The sequence below is a fragment of the Anser anser genome (genome assembly GCF_964211835.1).
Source record: "Anser anser genome assembly, chromosome: 6".
Taxonomy (NCBI): domain Eukaryota; kingdom Metazoa; phylum Chordata; class Aves; order Anseriformes; family Anatidae; genus Anser; species Anser anser.
In genome coordinates, this window is record NC_139726.1 from 22,899,817 (window position 1) to 22,920,028 (window position 20,212).

General features: G+C 35.0%; 1 protein-coding gene across 5 annotated transcripts in view; it reads right to left on the reverse strand.

Annotated features, from left to right (window-relative positions):
• ATF2 (activating transcription factor 2) overlaps positions 1–20,212 on the reverse strand; it is a 52,085-nt gene that overhangs the window by 9,878 nt on the left and 21,995 nt on the right. For 4 of the 5 annotated variants that reach the window (XM_083842065.1, XM_083842064.1, XM_083842062.1 and 1 more), the window contains 5 exons: positions 17,641–17,819; positions 17,198–17,312; positions 16,946–17,032; positions 8,545–8,694; positions 5,719–5,925 (listed from right to left, as the gene is read on the reverse strand). In XM_083842065.1, coding sequence (XP_083698191.1) covers positions 5,719–5,925; positions 8,545–8,694; positions 16,946–17,032; positions 17,198–17,312; positions 17,641–17,819 — 738 coding nt within the window. The remainder of the gene's footprint in view (positions 1–5,718; positions 5,926–8,544; positions 8,695–16,945; positions 17,033–17,197; positions 17,313–17,640; positions 17,820–20,212) is intronic. The other variant, XM_083842066.1, reaches the window with a different exon arrangement.

The following is a 20,212-nucleotide window of genomic DNA, read 5'->3' on the forward strand; positions in this document are numbered from 1 at the left end:
CAATTATGTAGGAAAAAAGATAACTAAAAAGATTCTAAAATAATGAAAATATTTTTAAGAACAGAATTTTTTTGGTTTAATTACACTAAGTAATATGATTTATAAATACTGTAACTGAACTATCAGATTTTCAAGACAAAGCTTCTCTTCATGTCCTATCCCTCCATTTAGAGGACAAAAATGTCAAGCCTTTACACTTGCAAAATCCTCTTAAAAAACTATTAAGGGCTAATTTTCTGTTCAGTCATTTTATTGTGCCAAATATCCCTTGTTGAAACTTTATATTTAAAACAAAAACAAGAGCTGAAAGAGAGCCAAAAAACTGACTTCACTGATGTTTCTAATAAAAGAGAACTGTGATTACAAACAAAAAAGGTCACAATGAAAAAAAAAAAGGAAAAAACCCCCACCCCCAAAATCTCTACCAGCTGTAATTACATATCCTGAAATCTTGGTTTGTTAAGGAAGCACTTTACTTCTACCTCCAGCTCTCAGTCTCATCTTAGTTCACCATGTTATTTACTGAGGAGCCACAAGTCTGGGTGCCAAGGAGGCAGCTGCACAGAACTGACATGGAAAAAAAATGCTGATGTAGTTTTGAGACACTTCTTAATAACGTACAGGAGCAGCAAAGTCCAAGAATATGAAATATACTTCTGTTAGTTTATAGGAACATTGGCAAAATAAATGACCAAATCAGGAAAAAAATTTCAGAAAGTTTCTACCTTCATCTCTCCCATTTAAGGGAGAATTTTATACACAACAGGATATATAAAAATGAAGTAGCTGTTTACCACTGCAAATAAATCTAGTAATTATGAAAAATGGTTGAAAAGGCAGCTTATAGATTAATCTCAGTTGTATTACAAATACTAAGAATTTTGCTAACAAGAACATAAAAAGCAAGTATATTATCTTACATTAAAGCAAATTTGAAAAAAAAATGGAACAGCATTGCTATACTAAGTTAAAAAGTGTTGAGGTATACTCATTAAATACATAGCTAGGACTGTTAGCAACATGAACACTGTGTGCCAATAGTGCCATATTCAATTCACAAATGACTCCTGAAAGTAGAAGCAAACACACAAGGTATATGCAATGTCACAGAAAGGCAAGTCAATGGTCGCCATTTACATGTCACCAGCACGGGCCGCTTTTCACAGGTCATAAAAGGAGGTTGACAGAACCAACTTCCATATACTTTGTAGTTTTCTCATCATGTATGTGACAATATTAAGTCTCTCCAACTCATTCAAAATACATTAACGTGATCTTCTTTACAGAAAACAGGCTAACAAGAAGCAGCATATGGAATTAACAATTCAACAGTTGGCATGAAGAAAGATGTAGAGTTTTTGTGCAGGACAAACAGTCCCCTTCATTTTTCAGAAATCAAGTCAAGAGTAGTCATTAATGTTTCTTTAAACAAGCATGAAATATACCTCACGTACTAAAGGAATTTTTATGTTCACACGTTTCAACAGCATGTTAACATTAGAAGGCAGGTTTCTGGAGGAAAGCATATCTGTTTTTACCTGTACTCCATTTTTCATAAAATATTTTCCCTTCTGCAATCTAACTAAGGTATACCACGCTGTGTACAATATGTTTTTTGTATCTGCCGTTTTTTTCCTGGATTCAAAATGCACTTGGAATCAGATTAACCCTTACACTAAGCAAGGTGTTGGGCAACATTTTGAGGTATATTTACCAAGACTGTTAGCAGAGACAGGCAGATATGGGGATAGTGGATCATCTGCAGCTGAGCTAAACACCAGTCTTCCTGTTTCTTTTTGGATAACTTCAACAAGATACCCCTTTGTGGGAAAGGACCTTTACTTAAGTGCATTTCTTTCTTAACCTAGCTTTCCTAAAGCAGCTTCTGCAGCATTGGTACAAACCACCACTGACTGCTGATAACAGAGGTCTTCTAAAACCTGAAAAAACCTCCTAAGGAAGACAGGGCATTCTTCTAGGATGCTAAAGTAACAATAACTAATACTTTGCCCTCTAAAGTTACTAAAGCAACAGTGACCAAACAGAGACCATGTTGCACACTTCAGTATCTGACACCGCAATACAATTGGGTGGCCACTGGGGACACATTGCCACCAGTTCCTTAAGAAGGTGTTACATAGCATACCGTATCTTGCACAAAGGCAAGACAACAGGGTATATAAAATTTAAGATCAATAAACAAATCAACATATGAGTAGAAAACAGTCCACAAAATGCAAACAGTAAATAAACTTGAAAAAGTTGGAAGCATGAAGTAACTTACGTAGCGTATAGTAAAGACCAGTAGAGGCCAATCTAACCTACATACGCTATTGACAGGACGTAATTGATTAAAATTATCCTTTAAGCAAAAAAAAAATGCTTAAAGAGAAAATCACATTCAAAAAATTTAAAGTAAGGAGCTACACTTTTCTCATACAGAATTTCATCTACGGAAAGCTGAAAACTATGGAACAGAAGAATATACATAAACCAAGTAAGGCTCTTCAAAATTGCCATGTACTATTAGAGAGCTTCCAGTCTTAAAAATCTTGACGTTTACCTTAGAACCTTTGACACAGACATTACAAGAAAACTACTGTATGGAAAAAAGTCAAAAGTGTTGTGTGAAGCACTGCAATGCAATTTCTAGTCATTTTTGTATTAACCTAATTTTGGAAATACAACATCTCAGCAAATTCAGCTGAGCAGGTCGTTTAGATATTAAACAAAATATGAACTGCTAAACCCTAACACTCAGTCCATAAAACTGTACTAAGGCAAAACTCCAAACTTATTAAATTTACTATTAAATATAACATAAGTAAGCAAGCATGGGTCATTACTGCCCACTATGCTGATCAGCTATGTTAGCCTGTCAAGTGAAGAATTATTATGGAAATAGGGGATTGATTAATGTTTTCACATAAAATACAATTTAATTATTTCTCTGACATTCAATATTCTTTACAAGTCATTCTGTTCTTCACAGTTAACAGCCTTGCTTTTGGCAGACTGTGAGAAAATTCTTTTTTTTTCAGTTAACTATTCCTTAATTAATGCTTGGAAATCTGGAAATCTTTTGGATTCCAGATATGTAAACAAATAATTAAAAACCACAATTAAAATTTAGATGCAACTATAGGTTTAAGCAATGCACACTGTTAAATAGAACAATACGCTACATGGACAGCCAGTTATACTAATAGTTTAGGAGACATTTAAGATCACTGTCAGTGTTCCATGATGAAATCATGTTTTAGTGTCTGCTGTGAAATGAAGTGTAAAACCTGATTTCCTTTCTGACTTTAGATTCTAATCTCATTCTTATTTCAGAAAAATACTGTTTCTTATTTCCAGCAAGATTCCAGCAAGATTGTCATGGCTTTGGTTGGAATACAGTTAATCTTCCTCACAGGGGCTTGTATGATGCTTCTATGATGGTGTTTTGGACTTCTGATGAACGAGTCAAGGACTTCACTGCTTCTTTTGCTGCCCTGTCAGAGAGGAGGCTGGGGATGCACAAGAAGTTGGGAGGGGATGTGGCCAGGAGGGCTGACCCTGACTGTCAGCATAACAAAACAAACAAAAAAACCCACACAAAACCAGTACCTGCTACAAACAGCAACAGTAATTTAGAAAAACCACAACTGTTATAGAGGCGAAAATCTACGGCCTTCTTTATGGGACAAAGCTTTTTTTTTTTTTTGCCTGTGCTATTAGTGCTGCTACTGCATTTCTTAAATAAAAGACATTAGCTTTCTTCCTTGGCATTATCAGGTGGTAAATTTGCATACCTCTAGATGACTGCATTATATTAAAATATCTACAAACAACTCTAATTCTATATTTGAACATGCACAGAGTATTAAAAAGCTGGATTCTTTTTCTGCTAATTAGAAGCAAAAGACTACTATGCTATTTTGTAACTAAACAATATTAATATTGGTATTACAGTAACAGCTATAGTAAATAAGGTGTGTGACAATTTGTTATCCATTACAATATAGTACTTAAATCATTTTCAGTTAAAAAAAAATAGATATTCGTAAGTTAAAGGCAGTTCCTATCTTACCAGAAACTATTTTCACTAAGAAAACCGAAATATGGCCAATCTTTTTTGTTCTTTGCTTTTCTTCCTGTAAGTCTACCTTCACTTGTTTCTTAGATTTAAGTTATAGTGCTACATATCATTTTGTAATTAATGGATTTACAGTGAGGGCTGTGACTACATTAAAGGAAAAGTCCACAGACTGTGAACAGGTATGAGAAGACTATGTATTTGCAAGTAATTTAAGTAATGCTATGATGTCATGTCAAAGGTCATGATTCTTAGAACACAGGAAATGATTTCACCTTTTGTACTTAGGGACGAATTTCTCGCGTTTTACAGATTGGGATGCTGAGTAGTTTTAAAGATAGACTAGATATTACGAAAAATTTCTTTACTGTAAGGCTGGGCAAATACTGGAACAGGCTTCCTAGTGAGGTGGATGGTGCACCAGGCCTGTCAATGTTCAAGAAGCATTTGGATAATGCCCTCGATAACATGCTTTAACTTTCGGTTAGCCCTGAAGCGGTCAGGCAGTTGAACTTGCTCTTTGTAGGTCCCTTCCCACTGGATTATTCTAGTCTATTCAGAAAGCTAAAGATGATTGATACGTAGTAATTGTGGTTACACAATGAAAAGTAAGCTTGCATGCCCTACTCTCCCTGTTGGTTGACCTTGGATGTCTTCATCAAACAGCATGAAAGAATACAGAAGATCTATGAATACGACTCACTGAACAACTCTGATGAAACAGCAAGGTAAACTTTAAAATATCAAAAATACTTTCCACTACATTTTCTAAATGAATGTTTCATTTAGGAAATGACATCAGTTTCCCTTTCTTTAATTCTCAAAATACAGCTTTTAAATTTTTTATTTTGAAACAATACTTTGTGCCAACTCTTGTGTGCTGCTGGAAAACATTACTACTAAATGTTAAAACATATTTTCTTAATTTAAACAAAAGGGTCATGGATTGTTTGAAACAGAGAAAAATGTGTCCACATGACAGCTTTCCAATGACTGATAACCTCAGAAGAGGTGGAAAAATGACTGGCAACATACACTAGACTACTATCTTACAGTATACATCCCTCCCTATAGGATTTATGCACACTCAGAGGGCAGCGTGGTGAGATTTGCACTGCCACTGCCTGTGCTGTACCTGTTCTGTGCACAAAAGAGGCCTTCAGTTTCCAGTGATGTCAATCTGGCACCTTTCACGAGCACTACATTCACTTTAAAGGAAAAAACAGTGAAGTTAAAAAGAACCAAAGGAAATCAAACCAAATGTTATTTAAATAACTCAGACTGTGACAGAAATTAAGAGCAAGGCATTTTTTAAGGTAAAACTAGTAAGTGGGCTATTAAGCCTTTTCTCAACATATCTTGTCATCCTCATTTAATATCACTGTCTGAAAGTTATTTAAAATTGAATAAAGGATAAATGGGCATGATCCTAAAGTTTACACATCTAAAAATCTGAATATTCTTTTATATTCTTATTTTGCTGGTATATTCAATTTAATAGTGAATTTTCAATTCTTATGTGACCCATAAAGCCATTTATATTTCAGATTTCATGCAAAGTTTAAGTTCCATTGATCCACAATCACTGTCCAAGAATGGTAAAGTTTAATCATTTTTACTTGTAATAAAAAGCATACCTGTAACTGGCCATTTAGTGAGCTCAAGTCCTCAGCTTTTTTCTCCAATGACTGTACCCAGACTTTCCGCTTCTGTCGGCATCTGGAAGCAGCAGCCCGGTTTCGCTCCAGAAATTTCCTTCTTTTTTCATCAGGGTCTTCATTAGCAGCTCTTCTTCGCCGACCACCTGTATTTGGCGTTTGTGGTGTAGGCTGAGCTGGTGATGCCTGAAAACAGTAAAAAGCATTCAAGAAGTTGTCAGTGTAATACTACTCACAACTCAAACTGCAGCACCAGTATAAATACACAACACATCTTAAGAAAAGCATTCATGACACTTCTAAATATATTCAAGTTATACAGATTTCTTTTGCGGAAGGCTATGTAATTTACTGGCACAACCATGGTTTAAAAACTTTTACTGTATTTACACTCCTTACTTACCATGTAACATTAACATTTAACATCTTAATTGTGGCTTTATTTTTGGTTTAAAAATTGCCAATGTCAATCACTTCATGAAGTTAAATTTATGTGACATTTACATTGGGCATATGAATAAAGCACAGAAGCAATACCAGTTTAGATGGACTCTCTCTTTACCAATTTTGATGACACATGATGACAAAGTGTTTACAAACAGTCAACTTCTTAGAAGCCTTTCACCCATAATAAATTTGAAAAGTTAGATTTGGCAGGAAATATATTCTCTACTCTTTACTTTTCCCAAATACCCTTCACTAAAACTTAATCACAATTGAAATACCACAGAATTATTTATTTCCAGTACACAGAAACTGCCTGACAAATGCTCTCAGTGCTGACAGTTACTGATCCCTAGATCTCCAAACAGCCATTTCCTATTTGTTAATGTAGTGTTCCCAACCACTGCACACCAAATTCCCTTATATCCACCCACATACAGTGACAGGATCAAAGTATTTCATTACCTTAGACTATATATTATACTCCCTTCATAGGCGTAGAGAGACCCTAGACAAGGATTTAATGAATTATGGTAACAACATAATGGATCTTAAAATTCTTTCAACAGATAGGACAGACAGAACATAATTGTTTATATGGTATCTTCACAGCTGTACCTGTGCACCTGTACATTCAGTACAGCACAGTAAGAAAGTTTTAATTTTAACTTAAAACAAACAAACCCACAAACATAGCATCTGGCATATCAATTTGCCATAAATTCTAGACAGGTAACAAAAACTCTGGGAACTCCTATTAGATTTTTAGGAATAGAACACTTGCATATTTATTTTTTTTAATACTAGATATTAAGTAACAAAAAATAAGTGAATAACAAGCTTTTCATTTTGAAAATGCTGCTTCAAAGTATTATGACAATATTCTTTTAAAAAACTTCAGGTAGTAGGGGAAAACAATAGCATGAAGAAGGGAATCATCTTCCAATGGCTAATATCTTTCCCTCTTTTGCTCCAAACATTTGTTTTGATATATTATTTGATTACACTGACCAATCTATTAATCTACGTGCTTTCCCTGCAGCTGCAATTTACACCCATGGCTACAGGCATAAAAAGGTTCAGTCCTTCGGTTTCTGGGCCAAGTATATATAGGTTTTATAAAATTGGTATTATAGAATCATAGAATCATTTAGGTTGGAAAAGGTTCTTAAGATCATCAAGTGCGAACATCAACCTACGACTGCAAGTCCACCACTAAACCATGTTCCTAGGCACCACATCCACATGTCTCTTAAATACCTCCCGGGATGGCGACTCACCACTTCCCTGGGCAGCCCCTTCCAATGCCTATCCATCCTTCCTGTGAATAAATTCTTCCAAATGTCCAACCTACACCTCTCCTGGTACAACTTGAGGCTGTTTCCTAGCATCTTATCACTTGTCACCTGAGAAAAGAGACTGACACCCTTCACATTTATCTTATTGGTCTTTTACTTAGGAGTAGTGACTACTTCCACTGTCACCCATAATTACTTTCTTAAGAAAACACTTTTCCAACAAGTTTCTTAGAAGCAGAACAGCTGCAGTCCTCCAGGATTCACTCCTGGAAACAGCTCTTTTCTCCAGCAGGGTTCCCACTTCTCCTCTGAGTCAGACCTCTTGCCCTTTATTCTCCTGTTCTCACCTATCACCCCAAAAGGGGAAGACTACCAACCCTAGCCTCACAACCCTCTTTTCAGCACCTGGAAGGACGTTCTGAAACTATTCTTGTAGCAGAGCAGAAAATATCGCTCAAGCAAAGTAACACAACCATGATCCCTGAGGCAGTTAAAAAAACACTAAGAAGAGCGTTTATGATATAAAATATTAGACAGATGCAATATAAATGCAAAATAAAGTAAGTTTTCTTCAATTATATATCAACCAGCTGTACAGTTTTCAGTTACCACAAGATTTCCTGTTAATGCACTCCAGAAATCATGAGTTAGTTCTAAATCTAAACAAACAGATAATAACTATTTTGAAATTATCATCTTGAATGACACGTTCTAGAAATATTTAAGGACATCACAACAAACATTCTATTGCTACAGAAATATTGAGGTAATACGCCAGCAAAACAAAAACAGTATAGACTTAGCAACCTCTCAAAATTATGTATAGTCATAAGCAGATAAAATACACCAAGAAAAAACAGTCTGCTGCATAACTACACACTGAGATTCTGCCAGCATTTTAGCAGGGCAGTCCATTGCTCCCTCAAACTTCTAGGTCCTTTGAGCGAGTAGTCTGTAGCACTTATTAAACTTTTCTGTCTTTACTGTTGATTTGTAAAGTAAAGATCTATTTTTGCATAACAATGAAGAAGGCAGGAAGTACACATCCACTGTGTTGTCATACCGGTGTTTCAGTTGTTGAAGTTGCAGGCTGTTGTAGTGATTGTGGTCGTGGTTCCTCTGACTGAGTCCTAACCAGCCCACTTGGATGTCCCTTGGCAGTGTCTCCATTTGTTACCTGAGGGTGCTGCTGGGTCAAGGCTGCTTTCAATCTCTGAAAGAAAAAAAAACAAACAAAAAAACGCATTTTTTCCCCCACATCATGGAAATACTGTAACAATTATAGCATCACTGGAGGAGTTGTGATGTATGTTATTAGTTATTTTCACTTTGCCAACAGGAGCTCCGTCTCTAAAATAGCTGTATGCCTTTTTATAGGCTTTCAACAGTGATCTAGACATATACCTACTAGCAGATGACAACTTGCAAGCATCATAAAAGCATCTCAGAAAGAAGAGGACCGTATGCTGCATGGAGAAGTAAACAGAAAACTGTCTTTGTGATGAATCTTGCCCACAAACAGGTGACTTGAAACCATGAACAAATAATTGTTGAAACTGGTATTACGCTTGCAATGACATACATAAAAATTATATGAACCCCCGAGGGTACCAGGAATACCAGCATAGTACTCAGTAAGCCATGATACTTTGGTTTGAAGCTAACAAATTTCAGTTCCTTACTTTAATTTTTGAGAATTTAATAAAAATAACCATTTTCTTCCACATCCTTTACGCCAAATACATTTGTGTGTAGTTTTAATTAACAGCAACATTTAACTGTTTTTTTGATGAACTCTTGTATCATCATGTTTTAGAGTATGAACAAAATATTGACAAAGTACTAACTATTAATAGAGTGTCTTGATAATGTTAGAGCTAGGCTGCATTTGGCCAGCTCAAAATAAGCAGAGGACTTTGCATCCATTTATGTAGATACACCCTATCAACTACAGCATTCCAACAGCTCTCAGCAATTAAGCCACTGGAATATAGTGACAGCTCTCTCCTACCTTGACAGGTTTCCCTGGCTCCTGTTTTACAATTAAAACAACAGATTGCAAATCCACCTCTGCCAGAACTGCAAAAAACCTGTGTCTGTGATATGGCAAATTGACTCTCTCTATATTTGAATGTAGCATCTAATCACCCACCAGCAGACGTCCCATTTGAAAACTACACAGAGAACCAATAAAATCCTAAAATTCCTCTGCTGGTTTGCTGGTAGGGAAGCTTCAGACAGTGACTTCTATACATCACTGTACTAAGTCTCTTCCATAGTGATTGCTCTATATTGAATGGGACAGCACACATTACCCCAGCTAGGAGCTGCTCAAGTTCTAAGTGCTCTTCTCAAAAACAGCAATGTAAGAGATCCCTATAGCTCTGTATGGACACTGTGTTCCCATACATATATATATATGTATATACATCCGTATATATCTTCATATACATTTCCATCAAAGAGATGGTTGGCTCTGACTGATAACCCTTGAAGTGAAATCAATAAGTGGAACTTTTTCAGGGCTTTTTTTCCCCTTTAAGAATACAGGATGTTATATACTAGCAAAATATAACATAATTCAAAAGCTTGATTTTGCAAATTATCAAGTGCCCACAAACTCAAGTAAACTCTCTTTTCCCCATGCATTGTGAGAATTTCAGATTTCAAACAACTTAGATTTTCAAACAACAAAGCCAACAATACAGAAGTATAGAAACAGTAAGGTTGTGGGAGTTTTTTTGTTTGTTTTTTTTGGTGGTTGAAGTACTGGAATAAGACATTAGTTTGTCTACACACTTGCCAAAACTTTCTTAAATAATGCTGGTTGGGACTTAACATACAAAGGAAAAGAGAACAGGTGTACATTACGTGTGTAACTCATAATGATGGCAGTTTCTAAACACTGAAAGTTTTGTAATAATTGACCTGGCAGCAGCACTGAAATAATTCTGAATACAAACGTGTACATAAAAATTCGGTGTTAATTAAGTTTTGTTCCACACTTCACTTTGTATTACTTTTGTAAGTTTCCAAGAACAGGAAATGAACATTTAGAAAACACAAGAAATTTACAGCAATTCCCCCAGTGCTCAACTCTAACTAAAGGAATTTAGAATAGTTGCAGACTTTAGGGCAAGATAACACCATTTTAAAAGACAGTTAAAAATTTTAAAAAGATGGATAATAAAAATGCATTTAAAAAAAAATATACCTGAAATTCTTAGCATGCAAACAGTACACTGAAATTCCTAATGCCACAGATACCTCTTAACGTTTTCTTTACTGCAGTAAAGCAAACTCACAGCATTCAACTTATACCTTCCTTGTACCTTCCTAACTCACCTCAGAAAAACAACTAACAAAAAAACTCAGTCCCTGTCTTCAGTTAAACAAGAGCAGAAAGGCCCAAGTGCTTTGTTTTTAAGCAAAATTACTATACCCAAGCTCTATGATCTAAGTACAAAACTGGAAAGGTTGATCTGATGATTCCTCGCCTTTTAAAATTCAAACTAATTCTGGTCATTAAATGGCATAATTTCCATAATTACTACCAGGACTACCACAGAGACACATCACGTGCAAATCACTTTTTTTTTTTTAAAGGGAAATATAATGTATTTAATGTTTTGTCGAATATCCTTTCCATAAGTTAGCACCTGTTTTTTTCACAATATATTTTCATTTACTATCTGAATTACTTCAGCAGTATTTCTTGCATCATAACTTGCTCTTCAGCAGGACACAAAAAGCATACAGTCAAAATCAAGACTAGGGAGTTACAACAAATTAGTTACGTTGTCTGTATTTCAACTTCTACTGAGGCTTTTAAGGGCATGATCTCCATTTCAAGCCACCACATCAGCAGGTTCTGAAAAGTTACATCTACCAAAAATTACTCAGCCACGACATAGCAACTTATTATATATAGGCATTCTCCTCTTCCACTGCCATGAGAAGTAAAAAGAGTAGATTTCATCCAATTTAACCGGCTGTATACGTAAATTCAGTAACAACAGGCTAACCTCTAACTTCATGGCACTGGAGCACAAACATTTACACAGTATCAGTACAGCCAGTGTGCCTGTTCAACTCTGCTTGCAGCTCTGTGAGCAAGCCTTGATATAAGCATCCTCCACAACAAAACGAAGTCCATGAACTGTTAGAACTACTTTATAGTATTTACTTAAAGCCAGCTATTTTATAAAGTTTCATTCTGCATATCCATTTCCTTAGCGAAACAGTGTGCAAATTCAGAAAATTCGGGAGATGAAATAAAATTAGCACTTGGGTGGTTTTTGGTTTTGCTTTTTTGTTTTCCCCACATATGGCAAGTAACTTATTGTCTAGGTCCATTCTTTCTATCTCTTCATTTCTGCATTACAGAAATATTTGCAAAGTTAAAAAAGAGGAATTTAATGCTATTATATTTATCTATTGTACGTTTAATTTGAAAGTGGCAGAAGTGAAGGCAATACCACAATACTACTAACATTACAAAACACGTATCAGGCATAATGGATGTGCAAACAGCTGAAATAGGACTTTCCACTGTAATGATAACATTTAAAAACTACAGTTTTGTACATTTCGAAGTAAATAAACTCCTTTTGAAAATTAGATTGTTAAATCTAAGCGTAGGTTCTCTGGAAACTAATGCAAAATAATTGGCTTTAGTTTTATATCATGGTTTCAAACTTAAAGTTTCAATAGTTACGATTAGAACTAACCACAAATATGGAAATACCGTGAAAATCAAATATTTTTACAGATTTGCACAAGGAGATATTCAATGAATGTATTTTAAAAGATTCCTATCTCAGAAGGCAATGCTGTAGTAAAATACTACATGGATGTTGTGCTTCCTGTGAGTAGTGAGACAATCACACCAAACACTACGGGAATCTCAGTTTTAAAAATCAAGTATATTGAAACAAATATTAGAATAAATGGATATAAGGATTAATATGCGGAGAAATTATGATAACCAAGGCTTGACATTATTTGCCTATTAGAGGCAAACTAAAGTGGTATTTTCAGATAACTTAATAGCTTTTAAAGTCTTTATTAGCAAAGTTTTATTGTTCATGTATATCCTTGAAAACAAATCCTCACCGCATCTGTCAAAATTTGGTAGGACTAGATCATTCCATCAAGAGCTCACAGAAACAAGACAATATTCTCCAGAAACAATTTATGAAAAACTCAGATCCATATTTCATATCTGCCACAAAAGCTCATCAGAGTAATAACCCTCCTTCTCCTGGGTGTTATCCTACCATCTGCTGCTCTATTACTTATCTTTATTTTGCAACTAATTAACAGCATAATCTTCTAAATTCAGCAAGTTAATTATCATTATTGTGGTCTTTGCAGCATCATCAGTCCTTATGAAGTCTTGTCTCTCCACCCCCAGAGAACATATGAAAATGAAGTAGGTTGTGAGAGGGTCTGTTTCTTTAGAGTAGGCTCATTAGGTGTTTGCTGATTAGCTCGGCATGTAGAGAGACAGGTCAGAAGAATTCTGCTGAACACAAGGTCCCATGCCAGGCTCAAGCAAGTTAATGTAGGTTTCTGAACATTTGCCAAGCTGCCCTCTGTCAGCCCTCAGTAGAAACCTCCTGCAGAAAGCCTCTGGGTTGCCCACTGTGTGCAAGGTATTTCTCAGTTTGTGACAAAAGGTTTTATATGGGGAAGAGGAGAAGGCAGGGGGAACATTCAGTGTAAGTTAAAACATTTTTTAATTTCTTAAGAAACTTCTGCAATCCACACAGAAGGGTCTGAACATTAAGCTTGCATCCACAATCCATACATTCAAAAAACAGAGATGTGTTACAACTAGGAACAGTTCACGGCTCATACATGGAAAGCAGGTCTTCACACAAACAGATTAGAAGCAACTCTGTAATACTTAGAATTATGCATCCTTATCATAGAATGGTTTGGGTTGGAAGGGACCTTTAAAAATCATCTGGTCCAATTTCTGACCACCCCCTCCCTATCTGAAAACATTTTTTTGTTAAACAGAACTATTACATTTACTTTTAAGACTCTCTAAAATACCACAAAACTGATCTATGTGTTTGATTTTAATAAAGTATGTAGAACTTAGTATCTTCAACACAAGAAATACAGAATAGTGATAAAAACAGATAATTTATTTTAAGTGTCCTGAAGAAGTTTGGAACTCATTTTCACTCCTATTCTGCATCATTCTCAGTAAAAGATAAAAAGATATAAACAAAAGAATACCAGTAAAAGACAGTTGTGCCTGAATGAAATCTCTAGTCATATCTCACTTGAATTCTGCAAGCAACAGGAGGAAAAGGACCCAAACACTTTCAAAACTGTAGTTAACAGTGCCTGAAAACGTTCTCTAGGAAGGTGTCCCATGCCCATTGCCAAACAAGTCTGCCAGTTATTTTACACTTTAGCTTTCAGAAATCATAATGTCAACTTGTTTTTACTGAAGTTCACTCATAGTTTTAAATATAAAACCGCAGGGTGTTATATATACAATTTGGTATATGCAAATCACAAGTAATTCATCAAAATGGAAGAAAATTGTGATTTTTTTACATTAATAAAAATGTAGAGATTATGTCGCCCAAACCCACATTTAAATAATTAATCACCATAATTATTAGGAAATAATAGCACCACAAACTCTAATTTTATTTTTGTAAAGGTCAAAGTTCTTGCCTTCACTTTAAAGAAAAAAACTTAGGTCTATATAACAGTAGCCTTTTGTAAACAGGTAAGAGAAACATAATTGAGATGAGGAATGAAATCAAAGTACAGGTTACTTTTCTGATGACAAAACTCTAAAACATGTTAGAAATCAACTGCAGATATGGCTTCTATAAAGAAAGGCACAAGGTACAAACGAAGGGAAGTATCTGTTTCCCTTCTTGGTTTGTACCAGGTATTTCATCCAAAACATACAGACTTGTGACTCCTACTTATGACAGCTCTATATCTGGTAACAATTCAGCAATATGGGGTTATTGCATCTTCAAGTAAAAAAAAAAAAAAGTTGTTTTAAACAGTTCAAGAATTTTATTCAATCTCTGAAGCAGGTAGATCTGTCTTTAGAATACCTTGAAATAGTATTGTCATACATGTGACAGCAGGAAATGCAGAATACTGTATTAGGAAAGAATGATCTTTAAAGAAAAGAAGGGTTTAAACAATGATGACCAAAAGTGTTTATCACAAAACCCTCTGGAGTTAGAAAACAAACAAACAAAAAACCACAACACATAAGCTTTACAAATGTTGTATCCCCTATATTATAAAGCTTACCTTAATATCTGAGGATGTTAAGAAACTATCTGAGCATGTTGGTTTTTTTATATATATATTTGTTACATACTCTATTTCAACATTTGATAATGCAATATGAAAAAAATCTGAGAGACTAAAAATATGTATCTATAAAGAACAGCAGAAAATCTCCAACTAATAAATAAAAATGCAACATCCAATTGAATTCCAAAGATCTAGATTGCTGAGAAGGGAACATCACAGCTCCCTCCATTCAGTTTTCTGCTCAAAAGACAGTAAGAATACTAGGCTGACAAACTTCATCCCAAAATGAAGCAGAAGAGAGAATACGGTACACCAAAGGATGTAAGAAGTGTTCCTGCCTCGTGTTTGTTTAAAACATACTAGTAAGTCCAAAACTGCAGTCTCCTGTAAATAGATGGAACATCTATTCCATCAACAAATACATCATTTGTTTGGTTATTAAACTTAATTCAATAAAATAGCTTGTATTTCACCTTCAGAAGTGAACTACTAACGAAATAAAAAGTAAACAAGTAGCTGCAAAAAAAAGATGTCTTCTTTTGGCATAGCCAAGAGCACAAATGAAAATAAAACTGATTACCACACCTTTGCAGAATTTAGTATATAGCAAGTAAAAATATTTTTCAGGAGATAAAAAGGATTTGGCATTACCAGAAGTTTAATTTTTAAGATTAAATGGAACTTTACAGTTAATAAACCATGACATATATACCAACAATGTATTACATGGCATAGTGAGTTAGTCTTTCTTTTGGAAGCTTTTCTGCATAATCATTAAGTTTCTCATTAAACTGCTTTTATTTTAGTAGTGATAAGAAATTAAGTTTTTTATTTTTGTGGATATGCACTATATAAAAGTAAATGAGCATAAGAAATATACATAATTCTGATATTCTTGAATTCTGTTCATGCTTTCTATTAGGAGAAGAGGGAAATAAGAAATACTGCAAATACACTTTTTACAGTCTCGTTTAAAAAAAGATAGGCAATCACTGAAGTGCATATATTAGCTAAATTCTAACGAGAAGACTAATGAGACTGTTAAATTTTAAGTCTAATGATCTTTGTTTTTCTTTGCATTTGAGTGATTGATTCTTCCAACGTGAGATCAAAGTATTCACCACATACATGTGTCTACTTCTCCTCTTTAAAACTCCGTAAGAACAGACCACTCAGTAATATGCTTATGAACCCAATTTCCTTCCCAACTTAGAAAACACTACTTTCTCCTTGATTTCACAAAGCAAAACATAAAAACATTACCACATTCAACCGAGGAGGAAAATGAAGGATAACCTGACAGAACTTGGAAGAGTCAGTGCACTGATGACTAGCTCTTCATAATACTTTTACTATGTGGTGAATGTGGAGTAGTGCTACCACTATACTGGAACCCCATTACTCCAGAGAATAGATGCAAGCATTTTGTCAATATGTAATTATTGTTTAATAATAGTTTCCTATTGCTTCAGAAAAGTTGGAACAAACAAACAAAAAAAAGACAGCAATAAACAGCAAAGCAACTACTTAATGTAGCAGATTTTTTTTCAAGTTAATTCAAACTACCACCTTATGTGATCACTAACTTTTTTTAAAAAACCTCTGCCTGTTTTAGTCATGATTTTCCCAAATTACTCAGTACCCCACAGAAACAACTTCCACACAATACAATCTCTTAAGTATGCCAGTAATGCTAATTACAGAAAAAAACTTGCCAAATGATCTATATTTGAGATAAAAATACAGACAAAAAAAAACACACTTTTTTTTTTTTTAACATCACATCATTTAGGAGCAACTATATTCTGCTTCTTTGAAGGTGACATTCACCACTTAAAAGCTACTAATCTTGTCTTTATTTTAACTGTTTCCTACCCTTTTATACAAAAAGCAAGAAGAACAGTTGAAAATCTAGTTCACTTAAAAGAATAATAAAAAAAATAAGACCAAAACGACCATTAGCAACAGAACTAACATATGCTGGAATCTGAAATAACTATAAAATAAATGCAGCTGTTTTTCTGCTTTTATTAAATTTGTACTTGCAGACTTTAGACTAACAAAAGAAAACTAAAGCCATTCTTAAGAAGCAAAAGAATTTAATTAATTTCTCAAGTTAGTCTTCTTGAGGAATAATGGAGTTTTTCACTTACCAATTTAGCCTCAGACTGCACTGGCTGTGGGGAGGAAGGCCCTGGGATTCCTGGGATACTAGGCACCATGGTGACAGGTCTAACAAGCTGACCAGATAAAGTATAAAAATGAAGAAAACCTGAGTATGTTATCATAATACAGAACATATGACAGCACTACCCTCTGAAGCCAAAACAGCTGTTTAAAGTTCTATGCTGCACTTATGCAAACCTGCTAAACTTTCAAATTAATATAGCATCATGCTTACTTACTGGAACTGCAGCAGGGACATGCACATTAGAATTTGTGATAGATGCAGGAATAGCAACAGGCATGGTTTGTCCATTAGGAAGATGTAACAGCAGAGGAAAAGGACCTGGAACTGGACTGAAAAAGGAATGATGTATATAAAAGAAAACTTATCCTGAGAAGAGAACAAGCTTTTATATTATATAAATATATGTATATATCTATTTTAAAACAGTTCTAATGTAATATTTATTTAGCAATTAAAAATATGAACTTAGTGATGTGGAGAACATGGAATTATATTTCACATGTAGTGAAAGTTGTATATTTTGTATGTCGTGAAGCACCACATTACACTAAAGCACCTCAAAGTTGTACATTAACTCTAGAAACAGTAACGGACAGTAAACAAGACAAAACAGTTTCAGAAGCTGTAAGAAACTTGACTGAGATTTATGTAACTTACACTATTGGTCTGTTAGAAGATGGAGCCTGGGTAATAACAGTACTAGATGTTGGTGATGGTATTGCCTGCTGAATAATAACACTTGAGTCAGAACTTGTAAGCAGTACATTAGGAACCTGTAGCGATGCTGGACGAACTATTGTTGATGTAGGCTGTGCAGTCTGCTGTAGTGACACTTCCTGAGGAAAAAACAAAGATCAATGAGTTTGTAAAATACAATTATTGTTAATTCAGACTGTGAAAGGAAAACAATAGAACAAATGCATAACATCATGCAAAATCAGTTATACAATTAAAAAAAAATCAAAAAACCCTTTGGAAGAATCATTTAAGCCACCAAAATGAAAGTGTTTGTGTTATTTTAGCTTTATGAACTATCCTGACTTAATCTATAATAAGGCTACTGTTACTAACAGTTCAATTTTGATCAGATATTAAGATTTTTTAATGCCAAGAAACCCGTGGCACTATTTGCACCATCATGGCTACCTAAACTGAACAAAGAAAACATTTTATGGTGTCTTTATGTACATTTCAGTTTCAGTCCATTGTTGCACATTTAAACAAAACCAAAATAGGTTTATTTTTCAGTAATAAGGAAAAAAAAATCCCTCTTCTTTAAGCCTTTAACCCTGACTTGTATATACTTAACTAGAGTGCTATTACGTAACTGATGCCAAGAGTGATAGCTTTGCAAAATATCTGGTTATCCTGATACAGCAGAAATGATGTGAGCACAGAAACTGAATTTCCTCAGTTGCAACTAAACAGTAGACATAACAGACTATAATTCTTAGCTTAGCAATCAGGTAAAGTACAATATGAATTAGAATCTAGTACCTGTATTTGCCGTTTCTGAAAGCCTATTAATGCCTTACTAAAAACAGTGCTCTCCTTCTCAGGAAACCCTTCATATTGACAGACTTCAGATTTACCTTCACACAGGATTTTTCCAAGTTATTTAGTCCTTTGACGCTAACTACTGCAATCAAAGGTACAGAGCTACGATCTTGAGACTAGTATTTTTAGTTGCTCTATCGTTAAACAGCATTTTCCAATCATTCCTAATCATTTTCCTAATTATTTCCAATCAGCATTTTCCTAATTTTCCTAATCATCCTAATATCCTGGCAGGAGGTTTAGCTTGGATATTAGGAAAAACTTCTTTACTGAAAGGGTTGTTAGGCAGTGGAGTGGGCTGCCCAGGGAAGTGGTTGAGTCACCATCCCTGGAGGTCTTTAAGAGACGTTTAGATGTAGAGCTTAGTGATATGGTTTAGTGGAGGACTTGTTAGTGTTAGGTCAGAGGTTGGACTGGGTGATCTTGGAGGTCTCTTCCAACCTAGACGATTCTGTGATTCTGTGATTTCAAATGGAACATATCATACTTGTAACACAAGTCTACCTCGACTACCATTTGTACTGAATTAAACTCAAGTTTTGAGTATTTTTGAATATTCATCAACAAAGCTTTAGGTTGTAGGATCTTAGCTATCTTGCAGATATCCAATGGAAAATGAACAAGCTCCTCTGAGCACTCCACAGAACTGTAAATAGGCTGGCAAATTCTGGGCTTTAAAAAATATAGGACTTCAGCTGATAAAACTAGTTCCCCTCAGAAGTTCAGAGGCTAGATTTGTCATTAAGGTTTATTAGTTTGTTCAGGTTTTTCCCCAAGGATCTAAAAGATTCTATTTACACTGAATAGAGCTTTTGGAGAGCAACAGAGAACTACACTGAGAAAGCCAAGAATTATTTCTTCAGTATCAATCTAGCAAAATTATACGTTATAACATTTGAACAGAGTTCCTAGGATTATGGATGAGCGTACAGTCAACAGAAGAAATACAGCACGGAATTGCAGAAACAAAAAAATTAGAGAGGTGACTAAGGCATATTCTTAGGACAGGATTAAATGTTCCTTTGCAAATAAGAAATCTGGTGTAACAGCTATACAGGTCTTACTCTGTGAGAAGAGTCACAAGAAAAACGTAAAAGAGACTGAACTTCATGACTGAGAAATTAGAGGAAGGCATACGGGGAGAATATTTGCCCTGAATCTACTTTAGCAATAGTGAATTGAGAAATGAGTATTGTGCCATTCTTCATTAGTTCCAGCTTCACCCTTTCCTTGCTGCTGTTTGCCGCTATTACCTGTTATTGTTACTGCAACCGAGTAGGTTAGCACAGCCACCAGAAAGTCCATTCCCGTTGTAGGGATCTGACACAGGAACACCCATGTTTGCCCCTGCCAGGGCCAACATAGTTATAAGAGCGTTGTTTTTTTTCTTTTCTTCCTTTCACGTGAAATATTTACATACATATGTATAAAAATAGATGTAGATATGTGAATACCACAAATTGAATATCCATGACACAGTAACGCCACTTTATATAAAAAGGCGGAAAACCCAGTTAGCTAACAGCAGCCACAAAGCCATGTGTGTAATAGCTTTAAGACAAAAATGTAAACTAACCAGACATTCATACATTCTCAACAACAGTGATGCCAATACAGCCCCTTCTTTATGGGTTTGTGTGAGCAGCTTTTGTAAGTGCCTGTGTGAGCAGAA